Source organism: Ambystoma mexicanum, chromosome 1p (genome assembly GCF_040938575.1).
Source record: "Ambystoma mexicanum isolate Mex_15411 chromosome 1p, UKY_AmexF1_1, whole genome shotgun sequence".
NCBI classification, from domain to species: domain Eukaryota; kingdom Metazoa; phylum Chordata; class Amphibia; order Caudata; family Ambystomatidae; genus Ambystoma; species Ambystoma mexicanum.
The window spans coordinates 1,470,932,642-1,470,956,462 of record NC_090921.1 but is presented as its reverse complement, the minus strand read 5'-3'; the positions used below and the strand labels follow the sequence as shown (position 1 = coordinate 1,470,956,462).

At 50.3% G+C, this 23,821-nt stretch overlaps 1 protein-coding gene across 4 annotated transcripts in view; it reads right to left on the bottom strand.

Moving 5' to 3' along the window:
• The window catches only part of UBQLN4 (ubiquilin 4), a 404,884-nt gene that overhangs the window by 84,850 nt on the left and 296,213 nt on the right, over window positions 1–23,821 (bottom strand). For all 4 annotated transcript variants that reach the window (XM_069607136.1, XM_069607138.1, XM_069607139.1 and 1 more), the window contains exon 7: window positions 8,631–8,770. In XM_069607136.1, the coding sequence (XP_069463237.1) occupies window positions 8,631–8,770 (140 nt within the window). The remainder of the gene's footprint in view (window positions 1–8,630; window positions 8,771–23,821) is intronic.

Here is a 23,821-nt window from a genome sequence, read left to right as displayed (position 1 = left end):
AAGTTCAGCGACTCCTGGTCGTGATGAAGGATGGCGCCTTCCTCTCAGGAGAGAGAAGATCTGCGTCAGTCGACAGTTTGACTGGTGGGGACGCTGACAAGTCCACAAGGTCCAGGAACCAGATCTGTCTCGGCCACGCCGGTGCGACGAGGATCATCCTGCACTGGGACCTCTTGAGTTGGTTGATGAGTCGGAGCAGCAACGGCAACGGACGGAGGAACGCATACAGGAACAGGCCGTCCCAGGGGAACGAGAAAACATCGCCCATGCTCCTCGGCTGGGGAAACCTGCTGGCGAACCTCTGGCACTTGGAGTTCGTCGCCGTTGCGAACAAGTCGATCTGGGGTTTGCCCCATCGCTGAAGAGTAGATCCAATTGATCCTGGCGTAGTTCCCACTTGTGGCACGAGCGCAGCCCCCTGCTGAGTGTGTCGGCGAAGTTGTTTTTTTTATCCCTGCTAGATGAAAAGGCACCAGAAACATCCCCTGGGCAACGGCCCAATGCCACAGATCCTGGGCTTCCTTGGATAGGGCCGAGGATCTGGTTCCTCCCTGCTTCTGGATGTAGAACATCGTGGTGGTGTTGTCGTGAAGATACTCACCACCTTGTCCTTGAGGGACGGGAAGAATGAACCGAGGCCCCAGAACACTGCCCGGAGCTCCAGTATGTTGATGTGGCGCAGCCTCTCCTCCGGGAGCCAAAGGCCTCTCGCATGAAGATCTCCGGTGTGCGCTCCCCACCCCTCCAGGGAGGCACCGTCGTCACCGTCACCTGGTTTGCTCATGTCTGAAAGTCTGTGCCTGCCGCAAGATGCGCGCAGGTGCCCCACCACCGGATTGCTAGGCGGAAAACCTTGTTGAGCGAGATCCTGTCCTCGAAGCTGCCCACCGCTTGCATCCAATGGGCGTCGAAGAACTCCTGTAGGGGACGCATCCGAAGCCTGCACAGGCGCACCAGATAGATGCATGAGGACATCATCCCGAGAAGGTACTTGATGGACCTCACCCTGGCCACGTCCGCGGCCGGCAGACGCTGCACCTTGCCCAGGATGGCCTTCGTCCTTTCCTCCGATGGCGAGGCCAATTGCGCTACTGTGTCGAGCTTGGCTCCCAGAAACAGTGCGACCTGCAACGGGACCAGGTGGGATTTGGGGAAGTTGATGGAAAAATCCCAGGTCCGTGAGCAGCCGGACGGTCTTCGCTGTATGTTCGACGGGAAGTTCCCTTGTCCTTGCTCGGATGAGCCAATCGTCCAGGTAGGGGTAGACGTGGATCCCCTGCAGGCGCAGCCGTGCCGCCACCGGTGCTAGGCACTTGGTGAATACCCTGGGCGCCGACGTCAATCCGAATGGGAGGGCCTTGAACTGGTAGTGCTGTCCTTGGACTACGAACCTGAGAAACTTTCAGTATCCTTTTAGAATCCTTTTAGAATCCTTTTAGAATGGGGATGTGAAAGTACGCATCCTCCAAATCCAACAACGATAGGCAGTCGCCTTCCTCCAGCTGGCCCTGCACGTTCTGGAGGGTCACCATCCGGAACTTCTGTGCCTTGATGTATTTGTTTAGTCGACGCAGGTCCAAGATGGGACGCCATCCTCCTGTCTACTTTCTGACAAGGAAGTATCTTGAGTATACTCCGGAGCCCCGGAACCTCCTTGGGATGAGCTTGGTGGCTCCTTTGCGCATCGCCCTTACCTCTAACAGCAGTTGAGGGACATGGTTTTCCTTACTGGCCACGGGAGGAATGCGGGGACACTTCTTTAGAAATTCGAGTGTGCCCGTGGGCCTGGGCATCCAGCACCCCAACGGTCGGTGGAGATGGACTCCCACGGGCTGACAAACTTCGTCATCTGGCCTCCCACCGGGGTGCTCCGCTGGGGGCCCGACACAACAGCCGGTTCAATCTTGCTTGGCAGCGGCCTCCCTGGCGACGACGGCGAGATCCACCTGACTTGCCTCGTCCCCTGGAGGCTTCCTGTGATGAGGAGCGGGCTGCCATTCGGTCCAAATCCTTTGGAGGCACCTTGCTTGCCTCTGGAGTTCCGAAAGGGCGGCCGTCGTTGCTGCAGAACTCCCAAAGCCCGAGCCGTCTCTGTCGGTCTCGATGGCCTGCAATGACTCATCCACTGTCTTTCCAAACAGATTGTTCCCGTCGAAGGGCATGTCCAAAACCTTGGCTTGCATGTCTTGGCGGAAATCCGTCGCCTTGAGCCACCCCCGCCGTCGAAGGAAAAACGCTGTTGCCTAACTGGCGGAAACCGCTGTCAGCAATGTCTGTGGCTACCGTTATGGCGTGGTTCCGATGCCACTTCACCTTCCTCTAGGATCGCCAGGGCCTCTGCCCTCTTGTCATCCGGTAGGAAGTCCAACAGGGGGGCGATCTTGTACCACAACTCCCTGTCGTAGCGGGCCACAATAGCTAGGCCGTTGGCCACTTTAATCGTCGCCGCCGAGATGACTCGTCATCCCATGGCGTCCAGTTTCTTTCCCTCACCGTCCGGTGGGGAAGTAGAAGTTGAGGCCGACGCCCCCCCCCGCTTTCTTCTTGGCTGCCGCCAAGACGACAGAATCCAGGGTCGGTTGTTCCCTAAGGCACAAGGGGGCGTCCCCGGGGACCAGGTACTTCTTCTCATACCGGTCCCTCATGGCAGGTGTCGTGGACGGGTTCTTCAGAACAAGTCCCTCGTCCCAGATGTCATCCAGCAACGGCACCGCGAGGACAGTCTTCCTTTTGGCCTCACACCGTTGGAAGAGGAATCCTTCCTTCTTTTGTTCTTCGGGGCAGAGCTGGAAAAGCTTGGATGCCCTGGCAATCATGGCGTGGAAGGAGCCAATTTAGTCGGGCGGGGAGGCCCGAGGAGGTGGTGGGAGGTCCGTCCCGTCACCACTGTCATCCGTCCCCGTCGTGGCCGTATCTGTTCCTGTGTCATCCCCAGGGTTGGGGGAAGGAGGAGACAACGGCTGAGAAGGCCATGAGGGCTAGAAGGGTGGGAGTGGATGAACTCTGTTTGGAGGGCTTCCCGACGGGCCCGGTTCCATTCGGTCGTCCGTTGGGTGTAGGGACAATCTCGTCCTCATCACCGTGCATAAGGTTTGGATTGCCATCAAAATGGCCACCGAGTTGTCTTGTGGCTCGGGTTGCGACGGGCATGATGGTTGCTCCTCCTCCACGGGAGCCTCGTCAGCACCACTGTCACTTTCTGCGTCCCCCTCGTCGGGATTCCTCCCATGGGACAGGGCCTCCCCAAACTTCCACCAACTCCTCCTCGGAGGCTGTGTCCGTAACGGCCACCGGCCCCCACCCTCTTTCCACCAGGGTCTTCACGGGGGTCTTCTCGATGGGCGGAAAAGAGGATTCCCTCCGCGGTGGCAGGGAAACTCTGGGCCCCGAGGTCACCTCCACTGGGGTAGCCTCCACAGGCTTCGCCAGGGACGTCGCGACTACCTCGGTAGAGGCCTTAGCCGGGTGAATCAAGGCCTTCACCCCCTTGGGTGCACTTGAGGCCTTCACCTTGGTGGAGGGTCACTGACTCGCTCCCCCTCGGCTGGTTCCTTCGAGATCGACCGGGGCCTCTCCAGAAGCTTAGCCGGGTTCTCTGACTTTCTCTTCCCCGAGCCAAAGCGTTGGCTCATGGTTGATGGCGCCGGTGAAGGTGCGCCCTGCCTGGCAGCTGAGGAGCTCGACCGCTCGGCGCTCCCGGTGCCCGCGGGCTTGCAGTGCTGTTGGGCCCCTGTTGCTGGAGCGCCCTCACAGGACTTAGAAGACCGCTCGGACTACTTCTCACCTGCTGGGCTCTTTCCTTCCAGCCAGCTGGCGAGACGGGTCCGACAATCCCTCATAGTCCGATCCGTCATGTTCATGCAAAACGCACAGTCCTTCTCCACGTGCGTTTTGTCTCCGTGAAGGCAGTAGAGGCATCTCGAATGCTCGTCCTCCTTGACCACATTCTGTAATCCGCATCCAGGGCAGTTCCTAAACAGCTTGGATCCAGGTGTCGAGCTTACTTTCTCCTGGGCCATGTCCATGAGGTAGGCCTCAAACTTCTGGAATCCTCTAATAAGCGTAACTCGACGGAAACTTTGCCCTTGAGGGGCATAGAAAATTCCGAAACGGGTCCCTGTTGATCGGAAGTAGAAACGGTGGAGCTTGAGGCTCAATTGACCGAAAAAAAGGATAAATCTCTTGGGAAAAAAAAGGCAAAACGCAGTAAAAGCTCGAGAGCTGTAGCACGAGGACACCCAACACTTGAACGTGCGGTAAAAATCTGAGGTTGGCTGCCAGGGGCGGGGCTTAAAGAGAGGGCAGTCATTGGCTGGGGGCAGTATGACCCAGAGACCAGTGATTGGTTACTACAAAGAAAGACGGATCAGAAACCAAACTGATACTGATTTTCTCTTTACAAAGGTTTCCCAGCCTGACAGGGAATGTTTGTGAGTATGTGAATCCATGCCAGACCCCATGTTGGAGAACTTCAAACAAGTGGCTGTTCGGTGTTTCAGCTCCTCGTGTCTACCACAAATCGCAACACGTTCCTGGCTGTCGAGATGGGCTTTCCTTGCTACTGGTGTCCGGCACTCTGAGGGGGCTCCCGCTCGGTCAATCTTGCTTCCTGGGAGTCCGGAGGATCTTCCTGGAGCTCTTGGCCAGCTTAAAAGCAACGCACACGAACTGGTGTTCCTCTCCCTGGCTATCCGGTTCCAGCAGCGACTGCAGTGGATACTCGACCAGCTTTGAGAGGGTGTCTAGGTGGCTTACAAAGGAGTCAATTGGTCCCACCAACTCAAAGGGAGAATTTTTCCTTGTGGGAGCTTCTCTGTTGATACGAATTTTGAGTTTCAGCACAGCAGCAGGGCTTCATCGGGCATACCAACCATCCAGGAGTTGCAGCAGCAGTCTTCAAGTTCTTTGGATTCCATCGTCCAGTGGTCGACTCTGCCTTCCAAGCCAAAAAGCCTTAGCTTTTATGCAGCTTGCTCCCATTCATTTCAGCCAAGCTGTCAGTCACCCAGCAGGGTGGCTGTCCTTGCCGGACAGCCAGCCGGCCAATCACAGAGTGCATTTTGGTCTCCTAGGAGATGAAGCAGCACAGGGAGTTTCAGGCACCTCCCTCACTTCCTAACCCCCACCATACACCCTGGAGGCAGAGGCGGGTTTCACTCTTGAAGCCCGCCAAAAGACAAAACGAACAAGAGTAAATCTCAAGAAGGACCTTTCCACAAAGAAATAGTGAAAAAAAGAAGACAAGGCCATTTTGACAAAAATGGCACCCTTGGGTGCTTTATCTCGTGGCTGCGAACGCAGCCCGCAGTAAAATCCCGTAACGGTAGTAAAAAGTAAACCTCTGCCACCAACCGTTCAGTGAGGAAAGGTTAACAAATGTTACATGGGAAGCTAGACAAAAGGTTGTAAGATGGTGTGCTGGGTCTAGAAGGTTACAATTGTAAGTAAAGTCAATATCACTTTACTGCTCTGGGAAACAGTTTATCCCAGAGAATGTATTTAAACTTTTGGGAAATCTGAAAGACGTCCCGTGTCACTGCACTGGAGGTGCTGTGTGGCACAATGTAAAAGATGATGCCTATTGAGTTTGTCAGACTCCACAACCAAAAGAAACACGGTGTACAAAATCCCATGAGTGGGAAAAAGGGTCTCACTCTCTCCAGGTAAAGAAAATCAAGTCCTCAAAATCCATAAAGTTGCCAGGGGTCTCTACAGTAGAGGGAATTAGCACATTTCTGAGAATTCTCCCTAATATTGATAGATCACTAGCACATTTAGAGTAATACTGAGTTTGGTGTTAAAAGGAAAGGGTTAGGAAATAAAACAATGGTTAAAGATGCTTAAGCAGGTAAGACTTTTAACCCCCCCCCCGCCCCAATGCAATGTAGTTTACCCCTTTCCCAGCTATACAAGTTATTGAATGTGTGACTTTTTGGAGGGATAGTTAAAGCACAATGTGATAAATTAGAAGAGTCTTTCAGGGAGCCAGAACAGCCAATGTCAAAGGAGCAACGTCTTGGAGAGTTGAAGCACTTCTTGAAAGTAAAAAGTCCTGCAAAGTTTTAGAAATCTTTGTAGAAAATGAAATCACTGTTGGGCCACAAGCTGGAAGGCATGTGGAGGGCAGAGCTGCAAACAGCTCTGCAAAAAGTAACAGACAAGCCTCAAACTGAGAGCTAGCAATGCTACACAACAAGATATAAGTACCACTTAGTTCACAGTACCTTACATCTGAAGAAATTGGTTCTAGTTAGCTTCTGTTGCAAGTTTTTCAGATCCTGTTCCTGGGCCTCAGTCGTGGGGACAAGAGAGAGGATGTCTCTGGACTACAGTTTGAAGGTCAGCGACAGCAATGGGCAAACTTCAAATCAGCGGCACTACGCGGTTTCAGCTTCTCACGAACACCACCACTGCAGTTCTCGGATCACTGGGAAGAGTGCAACACCGGCCACACCCATGGAGACGGAATCAACAACCCTACCCTAATCCCACCCAACATACGCACTCGCCCCTTAGTTGCAACCAGGTACCACAGTGTTTGGAATTGTCGGGATATTGGCAATCACCACAATAGCTGAGCTGTGGGCGTAGGCAGGTGCACTGGCTGTATGAGTGGGAAGGGAAGATAGGTAGCTATATGTGAAAGGGACCTTGAAGGCTGGATGGACCCAGATCATGACAGCGGCATAAGGGTGCTACCAAAACCCATCTGGGGAGAATACAGAAACCCACTGCCTCAAATAAGTATAGAGATGCCAACTAATCAACTGCACTAACAATTTACCCCTCTGCATACATCTCTCAAACTCCAAACCAAACAACCACAAACCTACATCACAACAAACCGCACAAACTTCACTACATGGCTACAAAACAAAAAAACAGACTTGCACAACAGTACACGACTACCGGCCGCAAAACACCCCAGGCCCAACCAACTGACCCACCGGGCTGATTTCGCCAACAGCACATCACTGCTCTCTTGCACTTTTCCAGATCCTTCTCACTAACCCCACCCCTCCCTTCACTTTTTAGAGCCGCCAGGGGACCACTCCGGTGGTGATAGTGCGCGGTACAAATGTCCTTTAACATTAACATACCTTATAGACTTTCCTCGCATCTGGGGTCCAGCACCCTGTTGAGGTGGCTCAGGCTTGGTCAGTTCTGCTTCCTGGAGTCCGGAGGATCCTCCTGGAGCTCGGGTCCGACTTAAAGACCACACACTCGATTCTGGTGTTCTCTCCCTGGCAATCGGTTCCTGCAGCAGCAATGGGAGTACAGCCAGCTCCGAGAGGATATCCGTATGAGTTTGTTTTGGGGTTGATTGGTCCCAACAACCCAAGGGGAGAAGTCGTCCTTTGCAGGCTTCTCTAGTCGAGGCAAATTCAGAGCTTCGGCACTGCAGCATGGCTTCACCGGACAAACCAACGGTCCAGCAGTTGCAGCAAGAGTCTCTTCTAAGTTCTTCATCGGATTCCTTCGTCCAGCGGTCGACTACCTTCCAAGCAAAAGACCTTGCCTTTTTATGCAGGTTTTTCCCATTCATTCGCAAGCCAAGCTACGCCTCTCACAGCAGGGTGGCTGCGCCTCTCACAGCAGGGTGGCTGCGCCTCCAGCGACAGCCAGCCAATCACCTATGGGTGCATTCCTGTAACCAAGGGGATTAAGCACACAGTTTCCGGCACCTCCCTCACTTCCTGCCCTGCCAGAAACACTAGAGCCAGAGGCAGGCTTCACTGGTGAATCCCGCCAAAGACAAAATGAAGGAATGGACCAGACCTGGTTTGGCACGCAGAGTAAATCTCAAGTATGACCTCTCCAACAAGAAATGGCAAAAAAAGACGACCAGGGACATTTTGACAAAATGGGCAAAGAAGCGTGTTTTACTGCAGCAGAAATTGCAGCCCGCAGTAGAAACCCACAATGGTAGGAAAAAGTAACCACTGACACCAGACATTAATTGTAGAAAGGGTAACAAAAAAGTTACATGAGAAACTAAACAAAGGGGATACTAAGTAACCCCTCGGGCACCCTATTGTAAGATGGTGTGTGTTGGGTCTAAAAAAAGTCAATTTCACTTCACTGCTCTTGGAAATAGTAGTTTAACCAAGAGAAGGTATTTAAAACTTGGGGAAACCACGAAGACTACCCTGTGCCACTGCACTGCAGATACTGTGTATCATAATGTAAAAACATTATGCCTATGGAGTTTGTCAGACTCGAAACCCAAAAGAAACAAAGTGTTCAAAAAAATGAAAAATACATGAGTGGGAAAAAGGTCTCCCTCTCCAAGATAGAAATTAAAAATCCTAAAATCCAGCAAAAAGAGCTGGGGGTCTCTAAAGTAGAAGGGAATTAGAACATTTCTGAGAATTCTCCCTAACAGTAATCAACAAAGTAAACGCTCCGATAGATTTTTCAAACTCACAAAGAGGCTATTGCAACAACGGACGAGTGGCCAAGAGCAACAATACCAGATTTTCTATGGTCCAAACCTTGCTACAAACCTGGCAACAAAACTCGGCTCACATGGACAAGTTGCAACAATGAGTTTATTAGAGCAACAATAGAATGCACTTTTGAGATGACCTGGGAGGCAAACTGCCAAAAAAGAAATATGATAATATTACCTGCACTGCATAATCTGGATTCTGTGCAAGACTCTCCATCATGCTGCGCATGTATGGTGCAGAGATCATGCTCTGCATCAGCTGAGGGTTGTCAGAGATTTGCTGCAAGACTCCCTGCATTTCAGGGCTGCTAAACATACCTTTGTAAACAGAAGAGAAACCATTAAGTGAATGGGGTAAGAACAGTAACAAGCATTGCCAACAATGTCACAATAGGGTGTGCACCGAACAAATGAAATGTTTCAGTGTTAAGTGGGTCATTGACTTCTAGCCATCTCATATACTCAATATTCTCAATAGACTAATGTTTTGTCGTGGTGTATGTCGGATTCCAAACCATACAATTCTTTACCGTCTCTATTGCACCAAGCGCCATTGTTTAGCAAACCTTCCTTGCACATAAAGCAATCCATGTTTTTCCACATCTGGAAATATTACTAGTGGCATTTGAGGACTGAATTATAGAAAGGATTGTCACATGAAATGCATTTAAAACAAACAAATCGTCATAACACTTAAAAAAAAAAAAAAAAAAGGTAGCAGGCGCTCCTCTCCAGAAAGAACATGGCATGATAACCTGTTCTGAGATGAGTTTGCAGCACACGCTTTTTGCTCACTGTACCTTTCACAGATGGGAAATACCCATTTGCATATCAGTCTTTGTCCCGCCCACATGGGCAGTCCAGCACCGAAATGCTATGGCAATTCCTCTTTGAACAAGAGTACCAACAGCAACCCCATACACGTGTTTCAGCCTTGTTGGGCCTCATCAGTGAGGTGAAGCTGTGCCTCTGAGCACAGTGAGCAGGGAGTCCACGTCTGGATGCCCCCCTTTTTGCTGTTGGTACTCTTGTTCAGAGAGGAATTGCCATATTTCGGTGCTGGACTGCCCATGTGGGCGGGACAAAGACTGATATTTCCCATCTGTGAAAGGTACAGTGAGCAAAAAGCGTGTGCTGCAAACTCATCTCAGAACAGGTTATCATGCCATGTTCTTTCTGGAGAGGAGCGCCTGCTACCTTTTTTGAAATTGTCATAACACAATTTAAAATCAACAACCACAGGAAGGGGCAGACAAAGACTTGGTTTTACATGTTGAAATCAAACTGTGCCCATCTGTTTTGAAACAGAAATAAGCCTTATTCTCAGATGTGCACAAGCCTCTATTAAAAATAAATCCGCAATGACATCTGGTTCCATGGGATGGCAGATTTGGGGCATTAGGCTTCTATTGCTATCTTGAGTACCTCCAACGCGTTTGGGTTTCATAACTTGTTTCTGTTGTCGTAGGGACTTATGCAGCTCCCATAATTCATTGTTGATGTGCTGCTCTGAGGGGCACCTATGGCTACTGGACCAGGGTTGCTCTGCAAGCTCCCCATTTTGGGAGCATTTTCTAACCGAGTGATGGAGATTTTGCTACTGTGTTGGAAGCCGTTTGTCACCACTTTGGTGGCAAAGCCAATTCAGTTTAAAAGCCCCACAGCCATTTTTTTTCAAACCATTTTACCATGAGTAAAGGGCATGGCCGTTCTACCTACATAGGCTCTGTGGTGAGTCGGAAGAATGAGCCGGACATAGACTGGACAAGTCTATCGGGTTTATTAAAAAAAAACAAAATACCTTTCTTGCCCTATTGCTATAGGGATGTTCCCTACCTATCCAAACTAACCAAGGTGCTCGTCTGTCAAGTCCACCTCAAAAAGGTCCTCTGTCCAACACCTAATGTACCGGACCCTACCACTAAACCTAATAACTAAGGTGTGCCAAAAGAAAGTATTGCTCTCGGCTGATTCCCTTCAGCCATCGGCTTTGGGGAGAATTTTCATTTCTGTGCTAATTTCCTCCCACCTAAGAGACCCTAGCTCTTTTGCTGTACTTAGGACTTTACTTTAACTCCAGAGTGAGTGGGACCTTTTTCTCAACCTTTCTTGTGTTTTTCCCAGACTAGGATTTTATATTTTCACTGTTTTTGGAGTTTGTTAGGCAAAGTTTGTATGCAGTACCCTCTGGGACCACTACACACAACTAGGTCTACAGGTGTAAGTGAAACCAACCTTTGATGTAAGTCAGTACCACACCGTTCTTGGTAGTGAGCTGAGCAGCCAGGCCCATCTCAAGAGGGAATGTGAGCTTGTAAGGGTGTTACACAAAGGTCTACAATGACAAGTATTAAGATAGACATACTAAAGGTTTCTTGGAAAAACAATTTATTACACAATCATTTATAAAGCATTCACTAAATGAGGCAACCAATATCACACAAAAATACTATAATACAGATTACTAAGCAGTTGAGCTCCCTTGAAGTCAGAGCCAAATAGTATTGAAATAGGAGCAACAAGGCATAAGTTGATAAAAACGAAAATTACAGTTACTTTAAAACAGTGCAAATAATTTAAATTCACCAGAGGAGTTGTTTCAATGCATTAGGTAGTACAAAGTCAATGGGCTAGTGTCTTGTATAAGTAAAAATGGTTCTGGTATTTAAAACGGAAAAGTCTTTGCCACGGTACTTAGAAATAGTTCATGGCAGAAAGGTTTGTATGTCGGGTCACAAGATGACTAGGCCTGCAAGTTGCCAAAGTTCCACAAACTTTCGCAGTGAGAGCCAAGTTCTCTCAGTCGGGTTTTCACAGTACCTTATATTAAAGTAAAAGATGCAGCTGAAGACTTCGGTTCCTGGCAGTTCCTGTAGACCTCGCTGTTAATGAGCCTCAGTCGTGCGAACAAGAGGGAGGACGTCGGGGGACTCCTGCACTGCACAGGGACTGGTCACAAAGCTGGCAAACCGGCAAATCTTCGATTCCGGTAGCTGTCGTCAAGCACACAAACTGGTGTCCTCCCTGGCTATTCAATTTCCTGCAGCACTCTGATGAAAATACAACCAGCTTCGAGAATGGTATCTAGGTGGTTTACGAGTTTATTGGTCCCACCAAAGTCGTCCTTGAAGGGCTTCTCTGTCGAGATGAAATTGTCAATTCGGACGTGCAGCAGGGCTTCACCGGGAAAACCAACGGTCCAGGAGTTGCAGAAGCTCTCCTCTTCCAGCTCGTCTTTCGTTCTTTCATTCCACTGGTTGACTTCGCCTTCCAGGCCAAGAGACTTGCCTTTTAAACAGTTTTCTCCCATTCATTCCAGCCTAGCTGCCGCTCACCCAGCAAGGTGGCTGTCCTTGCTGGACAATCATCCAGCCAATCACGCCAGAGTGCATTTGGATCTCGTAGGAGACTAAGCACAGGGAGTTTCGGGAACCTCCCTCACTTCCTGCCCACCCCAGACACTGAGGCGCCAGAGGCGGTCTTCAGTCCTGAAGCCCGCCAAAGGCGTAGGAACAAAGGGACCAAACCTAGTTTGGCGCGCAGAGACAAACTCTAGAAAGACCTTTCCAAAAAGAAATGGCAAAAAAAAAATGACAACTGGGACCGGTTTAAACAAAGGAGGCTCAGACGCCATCTTGAAAAACATGGCTCCCGCGATTTAATGCTACTGGTGTTTGCGGTCGGGAAAATCATGGTAGTTCGTTGTAAAACCACTGCCACCAGCCATTTGGAGAGGAAAGGGTAGCATTGGACTGCTACATTAGTTTCTAGACATAGGGGATAATAGGTAACCCCTCCAGCACTCTTTTTAAGATAGGGTGTGCTGGGTCTGGGAATTTAAAAAGACTAGTAAAGTCAATTTAACTATACCGTAGTTTTTCCCAGAGAATGTATTTAAACCTTGGGAAAGCCTAATAGGCTTCCCCTGTGTCACTGCACTGAGGGTGCTGTACGACACAAATTAAAAGATGCCTAGGGAGTGGTCTAAAACTCCATAATCAAAGAACACAAGAGTAAAACACACATCAAAATACATGAGTGGGAAAAAAGGCTCACTCTCTCCAGGTAAAAAAAAAAATGAAGTCCTCAAAATCCAGCAAGTTGCTGGAGGTCTCTAAGGTGAATGGAATTAGCACATTTATGAGAATTCTCCCTAACACTCGTCCAGTGTAATTTTGTCCTCAAAGCTTCCAGATACTTGTATCCAATGGGCATTGAGGAGCTCCTGTAGCGAACGCATCCGTAGCCTGCACAGCCGGACAAGGTATATGCATGACAACATCATGCTGAGCAGAGACTTGATGGACCTCACTCTCGCAATCTTCAGGGCCAACAGTCGTTATACTTTGCCCAAGAAGGCCGCTATCCTCTCCTCCGACAGAGACACCAGGCACGACACTGTTGAGTCGGGATCCCAGAAACAGCGCATACTGCAATGCAATCAAGCAGGACTTTGCAAAGTTCACCAAGAACCCCAGCTCAGCCAGCAGGCCCACGGTCTTCGCTGTGTGGTCGACCGCAAGCTCCTTCGAGCTGGCCCAGATGAGCCAGTCATCCAGATATGGGTAGACATGAATCCTGTGAAGTCGCAGCTGGGACGCCACTGGCGCCAGGCACTTGGTGAAGACTCTTGGCGCAGACTTCAATCCGGTGTCCAGTCAACTGGTCGACAACAAACTGGTCGACTGCAATTTGGTCGAATTTTTATATATATATATATATATATATATATATATATATATATATATATATATATATATATATATATATATATATGAGAATGCATTACTTACCGTAAAAGCATTTCTGATGGTTGTATCTGCTTAGATTCACATGCTGTGCATAGGTCCGACATCCAGTGGTCACTGCGGAGTATTGCATTTTGTTTTTCGTAGTCGAAAAGGGGACGTCGACCAGGCGTGTCTGAAACACTATCCCTATAGTGACGTGCGTTGTACCCACAATCCCTCACGCGTCGAGGTCCCTCTGTTTGTATTTTTTCTGCCCTGAGGGAGCCTTCTAGACGTGAGTGAGTACAGAAAGAGAGAGAGATATATAAAGGAAGTCTATGTTCCTTCCATCCGAGCGGGGAGGAAGGGTGGGCGCATGTGAATCTAAGCAGATACAACCATCAGAAATGCTTTTACGGTAAGTAATGCATTCTCTTCTGATGTTTGTTAATCTGCTTAGAATCACATGCTGTGCATAGACTAGCGAGCAGTACCCGGAGTTGGCGGTGGGTTATGAGAAGGAACAGTAGAGAAAAGGTGTCGTAATACTGCCTGTCCCACCTGGGAGTCAGATCTAGAGTGTGTATCTAGACAGTAGTGTTTTGTAAAGGTGTGCACAGAACTCCAGGTAGCCGCTTTGCAGATGGACTCAAGGGGAACATTTGCAATGAATGCTATGGATGCCCCCGTGCCTCGAGTAGAGTGTGCTCTTGGCTTAAAGGGTAGTTCTCTCTTAGCAAGAGTATAGCAGAGAGTGATGCATTGAACAATCCATCTAGAAATAGTGGATTTTGAAACCGCATCTCCTTCTCTTCCTGCTGCCACCGAGACGAAGAACTGATTAGTCTTCCTCAATGGTCTGGTTCTTTCCATGTAGAACATGACCGCCCTGCGTACATCAAGTGTGTGCAGAGTCCTTTCTCCCAAATTGGAAGGATTTTGAAAGAACGTTGGTAGTTCTATAGACTGGTTTACGTGGAATTTAGAAATAAATTTCGGAGCAAACCTAGGGTGAGTGCGTAGAACCACTTTATCTTTGTGAACTGTAACAAAGGGGTCTAGAATAGAAAGAGCCTGAAGTTCACTTACTCTCCTGATGGAGGTGATAGCTATTAAAAAAGCAGTCTTAAGAGTAAGATGTTTAAGGGATGCTTTGTGCATGGGTTCGAATGGAGAGCCCATGAGTCTGGTAAGTACCACATTAAGGTCCCATCCGGGAGCAGGGTCAGCTATCGGGGGGTGTATTCTTTTTACTCCCTCCATGAATGCCTTTATAACTGGGATCCTCCACCACGACACTTTGAGTTGGGAGGTGGTGTATGCAGAAAGTGCCGCTAGGTGGACTTTAATGGAGTTAAACACTAGGCCTGAATCCAAGAGATGGGTCAGGTATAGTACCACATGTGTGGGAGAGCAGTCAATAGGGTTGATGCTTTTACTCCTGCACCAGATGACAAATCTCTTCCACTTGCTAGAATAGCAGTGGCGAGTGTTCGGTTTTCTGGCTTCCCTGAGGATGTCCATGCATCTTTGCGGGAGTTGTAGATGTCCGAACTCTATGACCTCAGGAGCCAAGCTGCTAAATTCATGTTCTGGGGGCATGGGTGCAGAGTCCTGCCCTTGTTCTGAGATAGCATGTTGTACAGGCAGGGGAGTTTTACTGGGGGAGATAGAGACATCTCCATCAAGTGAGCGAACCATGGCTGTCGGGCCCACATTGGGGCCACCAGTATCATGGTCACTTGTTCCTGGTGCATCTTGTGCACCACCTTGTTGAGAAGGGGAGTCGGGGGAAAAGCGTAAACAAATTTCCCTGACCATTGCATCGATAGACCGTTCCCCTTGGATTGGTTCTGGGGGTACCTGGAGGCGTAACTTAGGCATTGAGAGTTCTCCAGGGTTGCGAACAGGTCTATTTCTGGGAATCCCCATTGTGTGAAGACGTCGAAGACGATGTCTTCGTGCAGACGCCATTCGTACTCTTCGGGCAGGGGGAAATCTCTGCTGAGTCTGTCTGCCAGCAGATTGAGTTCCCCGGGTACATGTAGTGATAGTAGGAACATGTCCTGTTTGAGAGCCCACTTCCATATATTCTGGGCCAGTTTGGACAAGCCTGGAGAGTGGGTGCCCCCCTGCTTGTTGATGTAGTACATGGCTGTAGTGCTGTCCGTAAGGACCATTACTGTCTTGCCTTGTAGGTGTTCTTGGAAGGCTTTTAGCGCCTTGAATACCGCTAGTAGCTCCAGTAGATTGATGTGTTTGGATGCTACGTTCGGAGTCCACACTCCGTGAGCAGTCTGATGGGATAGGTGAGCACCCCATCCTGTGAGGGATGCGTCTGTGGTTAGAGTGGCTTCCGCCGCGGGTGTGGCAAAGGGTTTTCCTTTTTCCATGTTCCCCTTTGTCCACCACTGTAGCGAGAGAACCAAGGCCTGCGAGACCACCACTAGATCGTCCCATTGTCCGCTGGCCTGACACCACTGGCTGTTGAGCCACTCTTGCATTGGGCGCATGCGCAGGCGCGCGTGAGGTACCAAATAAATACACGACGCCATCATTCCTAGCAAGCGCATTGCTTTGCGTACCGTCACCTCTCGGCCGGTCACATATTGGGGGATCTGAAACAGCATGTTTTGGACCCTCTCTTTGGAGGGGAAGACGAGGCCGTCCCTTGTTTGAATTAGAGCCCCTAGAAATTGTTTGATTTGACTGGGGTCTAGACTGGACTTCTTTTCGTTGATGGAGAAGCCCAGTTGGAACAAAAGGTCTACCGTCTTTTGGGTATTGGAGAAACATGTTTCGTAGGAGTCCCCTGTTATGAGCCAGTCGTCGAGGTAAGGGTAAACTGGGATGGACAACCTGCGCAGGTGGGCCGCAGCCACTGCCAGTACCTTTGTGAATACCCTTGGTGCTGAAGCTATACCAAAGGGTAGCACCTTGAACTGGTAGTGTTTGCCCTCTATCATGAACCTTAGGTATTTTCTGTGCGCTGGCAACATTGAAATATGAAAGTATGCATCTTTCATGTCCAATGTTGTCATGTAATCTCCCTGTGAAAGCAGCGGGATCACCTCCTGTAAGGTCACCATACGAAACTTTTGGGGTTTGATAAACTTGTTCGCTGGGCGCAGATCTAATACAGGGCGCATGGTTAGATCCTTTTTGGGTACAAGGAAGTACACTGAATAAATACCTTCCGTTACCTGAGATAGAGGCACGACCTCTATGGCTCCTTTTTCCAGCAGTTGTTGTACTTCTTGAAGAAGGATGGCAAGATGTTCTGGTGTCAACCGCCGTCCCCTCGGGGGTCTGTAGGATGGGGAACTGTTGAATTCGATACAGTATCCGTGGGCTACGGTGGAAAGTACCCAACGGTCTGACGTTATCTCCTCCCATGCAGGAAGAAAGGATGTTATCCGGCCCCCGACCGGTGTTGCATGGGAGGGGACGCGAATCTTCGCGTCACTTGGAGTTGTTGGGGGCTTGGGAGCCTCTGGGGGTGGATCCCCGACCTCTCCCTTTGCCCCGGCGTTGGCCTCTTTGGCTGTACTGCCCACTATTGGCTTGGTAATTGGTGGCAGGGTATTGCTGATGGTGACCTTGTTGTTGTTGCCGTTGGCCACGAAAAAAGCGCTTGTTGCCATAGCCGCGTCTGGTAGTGGGCTTAGAGATCTGGTCAAGAGTCTTGATAGTGTCGAACTCTTTTTTGGCCATCTCTAGGGCTTCATCTACCGCTTTTCCGAAGAGGTTGGCGTCCTCGACAGGTTTATTTATTAAAGACGCCTGTGTCTCCGGTTTAAAGCCTGAGTTGCGCAGCCATACATGGCGCTTTAGGAGTATTCCTTGTACCAGGGAACGTCCTGCTGTTTCTGCCGCGTCCAGAGAGTTTTTTACAATGCTCTGGTTCACTTGTGTTCCTTCGCCAATAGTCTACAGTAGGCGTGTACGTAAAGGCTCCGGTGCTTCCTCTGCGTCTTTGCGCAGTTTGGCCCACTGCGCGTCTGCGTAGCTCGCAAGCAAGGAATTGTTGTTGGCAATTCTTGCTGAGAAGGCAGCCGAGGAAGTAACTCTTTTTGCAAGGGCATATAGCCTCTTGCCCTCCTTGTCAGGGGGTGCCTCACTGGTGGAAAGTGGTACCCCTGCCCTCTTTCTAGTATTAGATACAACTAGGGAGTCCGGTATGGAATGTCCCCTAATGTAGAGCGGGTCTGAGGGTGAAGGAGCGAAAAGTTTCTCAATCCGTGGATTGACCCCTCTGATCAATGCGGGAGTGGACAGCGACGGGGTGATCCTCCTTTTAACTGAGGCGAGGAGTGGAATGGTCTGGCTGACCGGGGGTTTTTCTTTAATGACTCTTTCTACAAAGTCTAATTCTGGAGAGAGTTCTCCCGTGTCCAGTTCGAAATGCGCTGCTGCTCTGCGCAACAGTGCATTGAAAGTAGGCTGATCGTCAATTCTTCCTAACTGGAGAATTATCCGGAGGAGTTAGATTTAGGGCATCAGTGTCGGAACACACTGATGGTGATTGCCAGGGGTGCGAAGGTCCTTCTCCTGGGCTAATCCCGAAGCCTTCTTCTATAATGTCTGTTCTGTTTTCTAGACATTCCTCCTGGTTCTGTCCTTCGTTGTCCATGAAATCATCTTCTTCCTCGAAGTATTGTTCCTCCCCAGTGAGGTCATATACATCTTGGAAGTCTGCGGCTGTGTCCAGCAGGGGATCGACCAGCCTCGGTTTTTTGGCTCTGGGGTCGTCTTGAGGCCCTTCTCTAGTTCTTCTGAGAGTTAGAGGGGCTTGGGTACTCATAAACTTTTCCATCCTCTCCATACAGAGGTGGAGTCTCTCCATAGTTTCATGGGGTACCCCAGAGCGGTCTAGCGGGGGAAAACTCGAGTTGTCTACCTCGAAATGGCTCGACCTCTCCCAAAGCGTCGAGGAAAGTGTCCCGTCGCCCTCCTCAAAACCCTCAGGTGTGTCGGGAGACTCCCTGACTGAAGGGGGTAGTCCCTGCTTTCCTTCGGGTGTTTTCGGCGTATCCTTTGATCTATGCCTAACGCTCGACGAAATCTTCGGCGTACGCTTTTGGGCGTCGGCTACAACGATCCTGGCTAAGCTATCGGCGACATTCTTGTCGGCGGAAGCTTGAGTTTTCGACGCTATGGGTATCGAGCGCTGTACGGCGGTCTGCGCCTTCTGTTGATGCGCACCGGCCGATGGTTTGGTGGTGGCGCCCTTGTTTGCCGAAAGCCCAGTCGCAGGTCGCGGCTGCGGTTGCGAGAGGGGCTTCGAACCCGAACGGTCCGAGGAGGCCGCCGGTGGAACCTGCGTCTCCTTGGACGCCGAAGCTCTCTTCGACTTAGACGAAGAAGAGCCATGGGTTGTGTGCTTATCTTTATGTGAATCTTTGTGTGCGTCAGTGTCGCCGGGGTGTTCATCCCCATAAGCAGGGCGTGAGCCGAGCCCGTCGGGGCCGGGGACAGACGACGAAGCGCGTAAGCGCTCCTTAGAGGGGGTTTCGACTTCCGTGGCGGAGGTCGTGTCATCGCGTTCCTCGTCACTGTCGGTGGTAGCAGCGGCGGGTGAACCTTCGGCCTTCGACATCGCGTAGGCCGCCCACCTTTTAACCCTACGGTCTTTTAGAGTTTTAGGCTTCAGAAGCCGACAAGCCGCGCACCCTTCCTCTTTGTGATCGAGGGGCAAGCAGCGGTTATACCGTGAGTGCTTGTCCTTCCAAGTGAATTTGCCTTTACAAAGTGGGCAAAACCTAAATGGTGTCCTCTCCATAGCAGAGGCAATAAATCGCGATAAACACCCCCAGGGAAAGGAAGGGGAAAGGGAAAGGCATTCTCAGAAAGACCCAGAGATGTCCCACGACCCCACTCTCCCTACTGTATGTGGCCAGCGAGGCCAGGCCACGTGTTCGGCAGCGCCGAAGATTTCCTCCGCTCGACCCTCCGTCGACGATTTTGCTCGGCGGAGAACAGCTACACTGCGTCGAGGGAGTGCTGTATTAATCTTCGTAGAAGAAACGACCAAAGGTCGAGGGTTGCAATGTCTCTCGAGGAGCTCCGCGTGAAGGCGACCAGAAGCTGGGCGGAAAAAAACAATCTGAGGGACCTCGACGCGTGAGGGATTGTGGGTACAACGCACGTCACTATAGGGATAGTGTTTCAGACACGCCTGGTCGACGTCCCCTTTTCGACTACGAAAAACAAAATGCAATACTCCGCAGTGACCACTGGATGTCGGACCTATGCACAGCATGTGATTCTAAGCAGATTAACAAACATCAGAAATATATATATATATATATATATATATATATGTTTTGTGGGTTTTCGTGTGGGGAAAAAAAATAGAAAAAAAAGGGGGTTGGGGGGGACCCCCCCCAAAAAAACCAAAAATGGGTAAAAAAAAAAAATTCGACCATTTGGCATTCGACCAAATGGTGTCGACCAAATTGTCTGTCGACCAAATGTTTTCAACCATTTGACTGGTAACCCTTCAATCCGAAGGCACGGGCCTTGAATTGGCAGTGCTTCCCTTGCAACACGGAACGCAGGAACTTGCAGTGTCCTTTGTGAATGGGGATGTGGCAGTATGCATCCTCAAGTCCAACAACAACAGGAAGTCACCCTCTTCCAGCTGTTCAAGCATGTGCTGAAGAGTAACCATCTGGAATTTTAGGGACTATGTACATGTTCAGTCAATGAAGGTCGAGAATGGGCCTCCAGCCCACGGTCTCTGACGAGAAAGTACCTTGAGTACACGGAGCCTCTTCGGGACAAGCTCTATCGCGCCTTTCCTTAGCATGGCCCGCACCTCCAGCAACAGCTGAGGGATGTGGTTTTCCTGCCAAGCCACCGGTGGCATTCCGGGACACTTTGGTTGAAATTCCTGGGTGTGTCCGTGGGCGAGAGCGTCCAGCACCAAATTGTCAGTGGAGATGGTCTTCCACACTCTGACGAAGTTCGCCAGCCGGCCTCCCACCGGGGTGCACGGGTGGGGGCCCTGACTCCACAGCCGGTTCAATCCTGCTTCGACGTCGATGGGCCAGCTTGGGGACCCTGGCGGCGTCCTCCTCCGAAGGTCTTAGAGCTGCCCCTGTTGGTCTCCTAGGCTGAAGAGCGGGAGGGTTGGCGGTAAGATGAACCCCCGCCGAACCCCTTGGACGATCCTTGGGACTAGCTGCCTGAGTTCCGAAAGGACGGCTTCCGTTGCTGAAGTGTGTCCAAACGCTGTTGCCCATCTGGCAGAACCCTGCGTCGGCGATATCCGTGGCCACCGTGATGGCGTGGTCCGAGGCCACCTCGCCTTCCTGTAGAATCTCAAACGCTTCCGACCTCTCATCGGGAAGTCCAGGATGGGAGCAATCTTGAACCACAACTCCCGGTCGTAGCGAGCAACAATGGCAACGGAGTTGGCGGCCTTGACGGTAGTCGCTGCAGAATAGATGACCCGTCGTCCCATAGCATTTAACTTTTTGCCCTCGATATGCGGTGGGGTGGTGGCCACTGAGGCCGAACCAATACCCCCCACCCCTCCAGAGGACTTCTTCCTGGCGGCCTCAGACACTACAGAATCCGGGGAAGGCCGAGCCCGTAAGCATTTGGGCGCGGAGTCCGGCATCCTGTACTACCTCGAGGCAATCCCTCTTCGCCGGAGCCGTGGAAGGGTTCTTCATGAGCACCAAACCCTCATCCCAAATGTCATCCAGGAGTGGGACCGAGAGAATGGTCGTCCTCTTCGCCTCTGCACTGGTATAAGAAGCCCGGAGCGAGCTGAAAAAGTTCTGATGCTCTGGAGATCGAGTGGAACAAGCCAATCTCGTCCGGCAGCAAAGATCTGGGCAGCGGTGACAAGAGGTCCCCTAAACCGCTCTCATCTTCCATACCTGTGCTTGTCGTCACTGTGTCTGGATCAGTCTCATCCCTCGGGGGAAGAGGACGACGAAGGGTGGTGAGAAGGTGGAGAGTGCACACTCTTCTTGGCCGGGGGTTCCCCGTCGCTGGTGGGGCCTCCGGCGCAATAGGCATCCTCATCTGGATCTCCGATACCAGCGTATGCAGTACCGAAAGGCTGTCCACTAAAAGGTCTGTAGGAGGTCCGTGAGGTAGGGGTGGCAACTGAAGTGCAGGCGGAATAGACCGCTGGAGCCCAAGCCATCGTCTCCTTGCTGCTCTTCCTCAACAGTGTCCTCGCCTTAGGTCGGCGCGCTCGTCACAGGGTCTGCTTCCTATGTTTCCCCTCCTCCTGGATGGTTTGCAGACCGGTGAGATCCTCCTGAGAGGAGATATCCGTGGGAGTCTGGAGGATCTTCCAAAAACTTTAGGCCAGCTTAAAAGCAATGCACACAACCTGGTGTTCCTCTCCTTGGCTATTCGGTTTCCTGCAGCAACTGAGGTTGAGGAAATTCAACCAGCTCTGAGATGGCTGTACAGGTGGCTTACTTTGGAGTTGATTGGTCCCACCAACTCAAAAAGGGAGAAGTCGTCCTTGCAGGGGCTTCCCAGTCGATAAAAACGTGGCAAGTTGGGACTGCAGTAGGGCTTCACCAGGCAAACCAAAAGTCCAGGAGTTGCAGCAGGCGTCCTCTTCAAGCTCTTCTTCGGTTCCTTCGTCTAGTGGTCGACTCTGCCTTCCAAGCCAAAAGACTCCTTTTATTCAGTTCTATCCCATTCATTTCAGCCTAGCTGTCACTCAACCTGCAGGGTGGCTGTCCGTGCCGGACAGTCAGCCAGCCAATCACCACAGAGTGCATTTGGGTCTCCTAGGAGACTAAGCAAAGGGCGTTTTCGGACATCTCCCTCACTTCCTGCCTACCCCAGACACTCTGGAGCCAGAGGCGGGTTTCACTCAGAAACCCCGCCAAAGGCAAAATTAACAAAGAGACAAAACCTTGATTGGCGTACAGAGAAACTCTGTAGAAGGACCTTTCCACAAAGAAATGGCGAAAAAAGACAACCGGGGGCCATTTTGAAAAAGATGGCTCTGCGCCATTTTGAAAAAGATGGCTCTGCGCCATTTTGAAAAAGATGGCTCTGCGCCATTTTGAAAAAGATGGCTCTGCGCGGTTGCTTTACCAGAGCCGTGAACAGTTGCGGTCAATTCAAACCACGGTAGTTCAAAACGAAACCACTGCCACCAGCCATTCATTGAGGAAAGGGTAACAAAATATGTTACATAAGAAGCTAGGCAAAGTGGATACTAGGGGTAACCCCTCCAGCACTCTATTGGAAGATAGAAAGTTACAATGCTAAGTAGTCAATTTCACTTTACTGCTCTGGGAAACAGTAGTTTATCCCAGAGAAGGTATTTAAACCTTGGGACATCTGGAAGACTTCCCTGTGTCACTGCACCAAGGTGCTTTGGGACACAATTGTAAAAGATGATGCCTAGGGAGTTTGTTAGACTCCATAACCAAAATAAACAGTGTAGAAAATCACATTAAAATACGAGAGTGGGAAAAAGCGTCACTCTCCAGTTTAAAAAAAATCAAGTCCTCAAAATCCAGCAAAATTGCTTGGGGTATCTAAGGTGGAGGGAATTGGCACATTTCCGAGAATTCTCCCTAACAGTAGGCAGTTCTATTGATTGGTTCACATGGAACTTGGGAGATAAATTTAGGCGCAAAACGAGGGCGAGTGCACAGAACCACCTTATCTCTGAAATGTAACGAAAGGTTCTAGAACTGAAAGGGCCTGACGAGGAAGGCTGTCTTATAGGCAGGATCTTTGAGACTTGCCTTAGGCTCGAATGGAGACCCCATAACTCTGGACAATACCATATTCAGGTCCCATCCAGGAGCTGGATTTGAAATGGGGGTGTGAATCCTCTCGACCCCTTCCATGAAAGCCTTAATAACTGGTATCTTCCACCATGACACTTTGTTGTGACAGTGTAGGATGAGACAGCAGCTAAGTGAACCTTAAGGGAATTAAAAACCAGGCCCGAGTCAAGCAAGTGAGTCAGGTACAACACAATGTGAGTAGAAGAGCAGTCAATGGGATTGATGCCCTTGGTATTGCGCCAGATGACATGCCTTACTTACCGTAAAAGCATTTCTGATGATTCTATCTGCATAGATTCACATGCTGTGCATATGGCCTGACATCCAGTGGTAACCGCGGAGTATTACATCTGGTCTTTCGGGGACCGAAAGGGGACGTCGGCATAGGCGTTTCTGAAACACTATCCCTATCGTGACGTGTGTTGTACCCAAAATCCCTCACGCGCCGAGGTCCCTCCGATTGTATTTTTTCTACCATGAGGGAGCCCAAGGCTATAGTGAGTGAGTACATGAAGAGAGAAAGTAGTAAGAAGTCTATGTTCCTTCCACGCAGAGCAGGGAGGCAGAGAGGGCGCATGTGAATCTAAGCAGATACGAACATCAGAAATGCTTTTACGGTAAGTAATGCATGTCTTCTGATGCTTGTTAATCTGCTTAGAATCACATGCTGTGCATAGACGAACGAGCAGTACCCGGAGTTGGAGGTGGGTTGTGAGAAGGAACAGTAGAAAAAAAGATGTCTTAGTACTGCTTGTCCCACCTGAGACTCAGACCTAGAATGAGTGTGTAGGCAATAGTTTTTGTAAAGGTGTGTACAGAACTCCAGGTCGCCGCTTTGCAAATGGACTCTA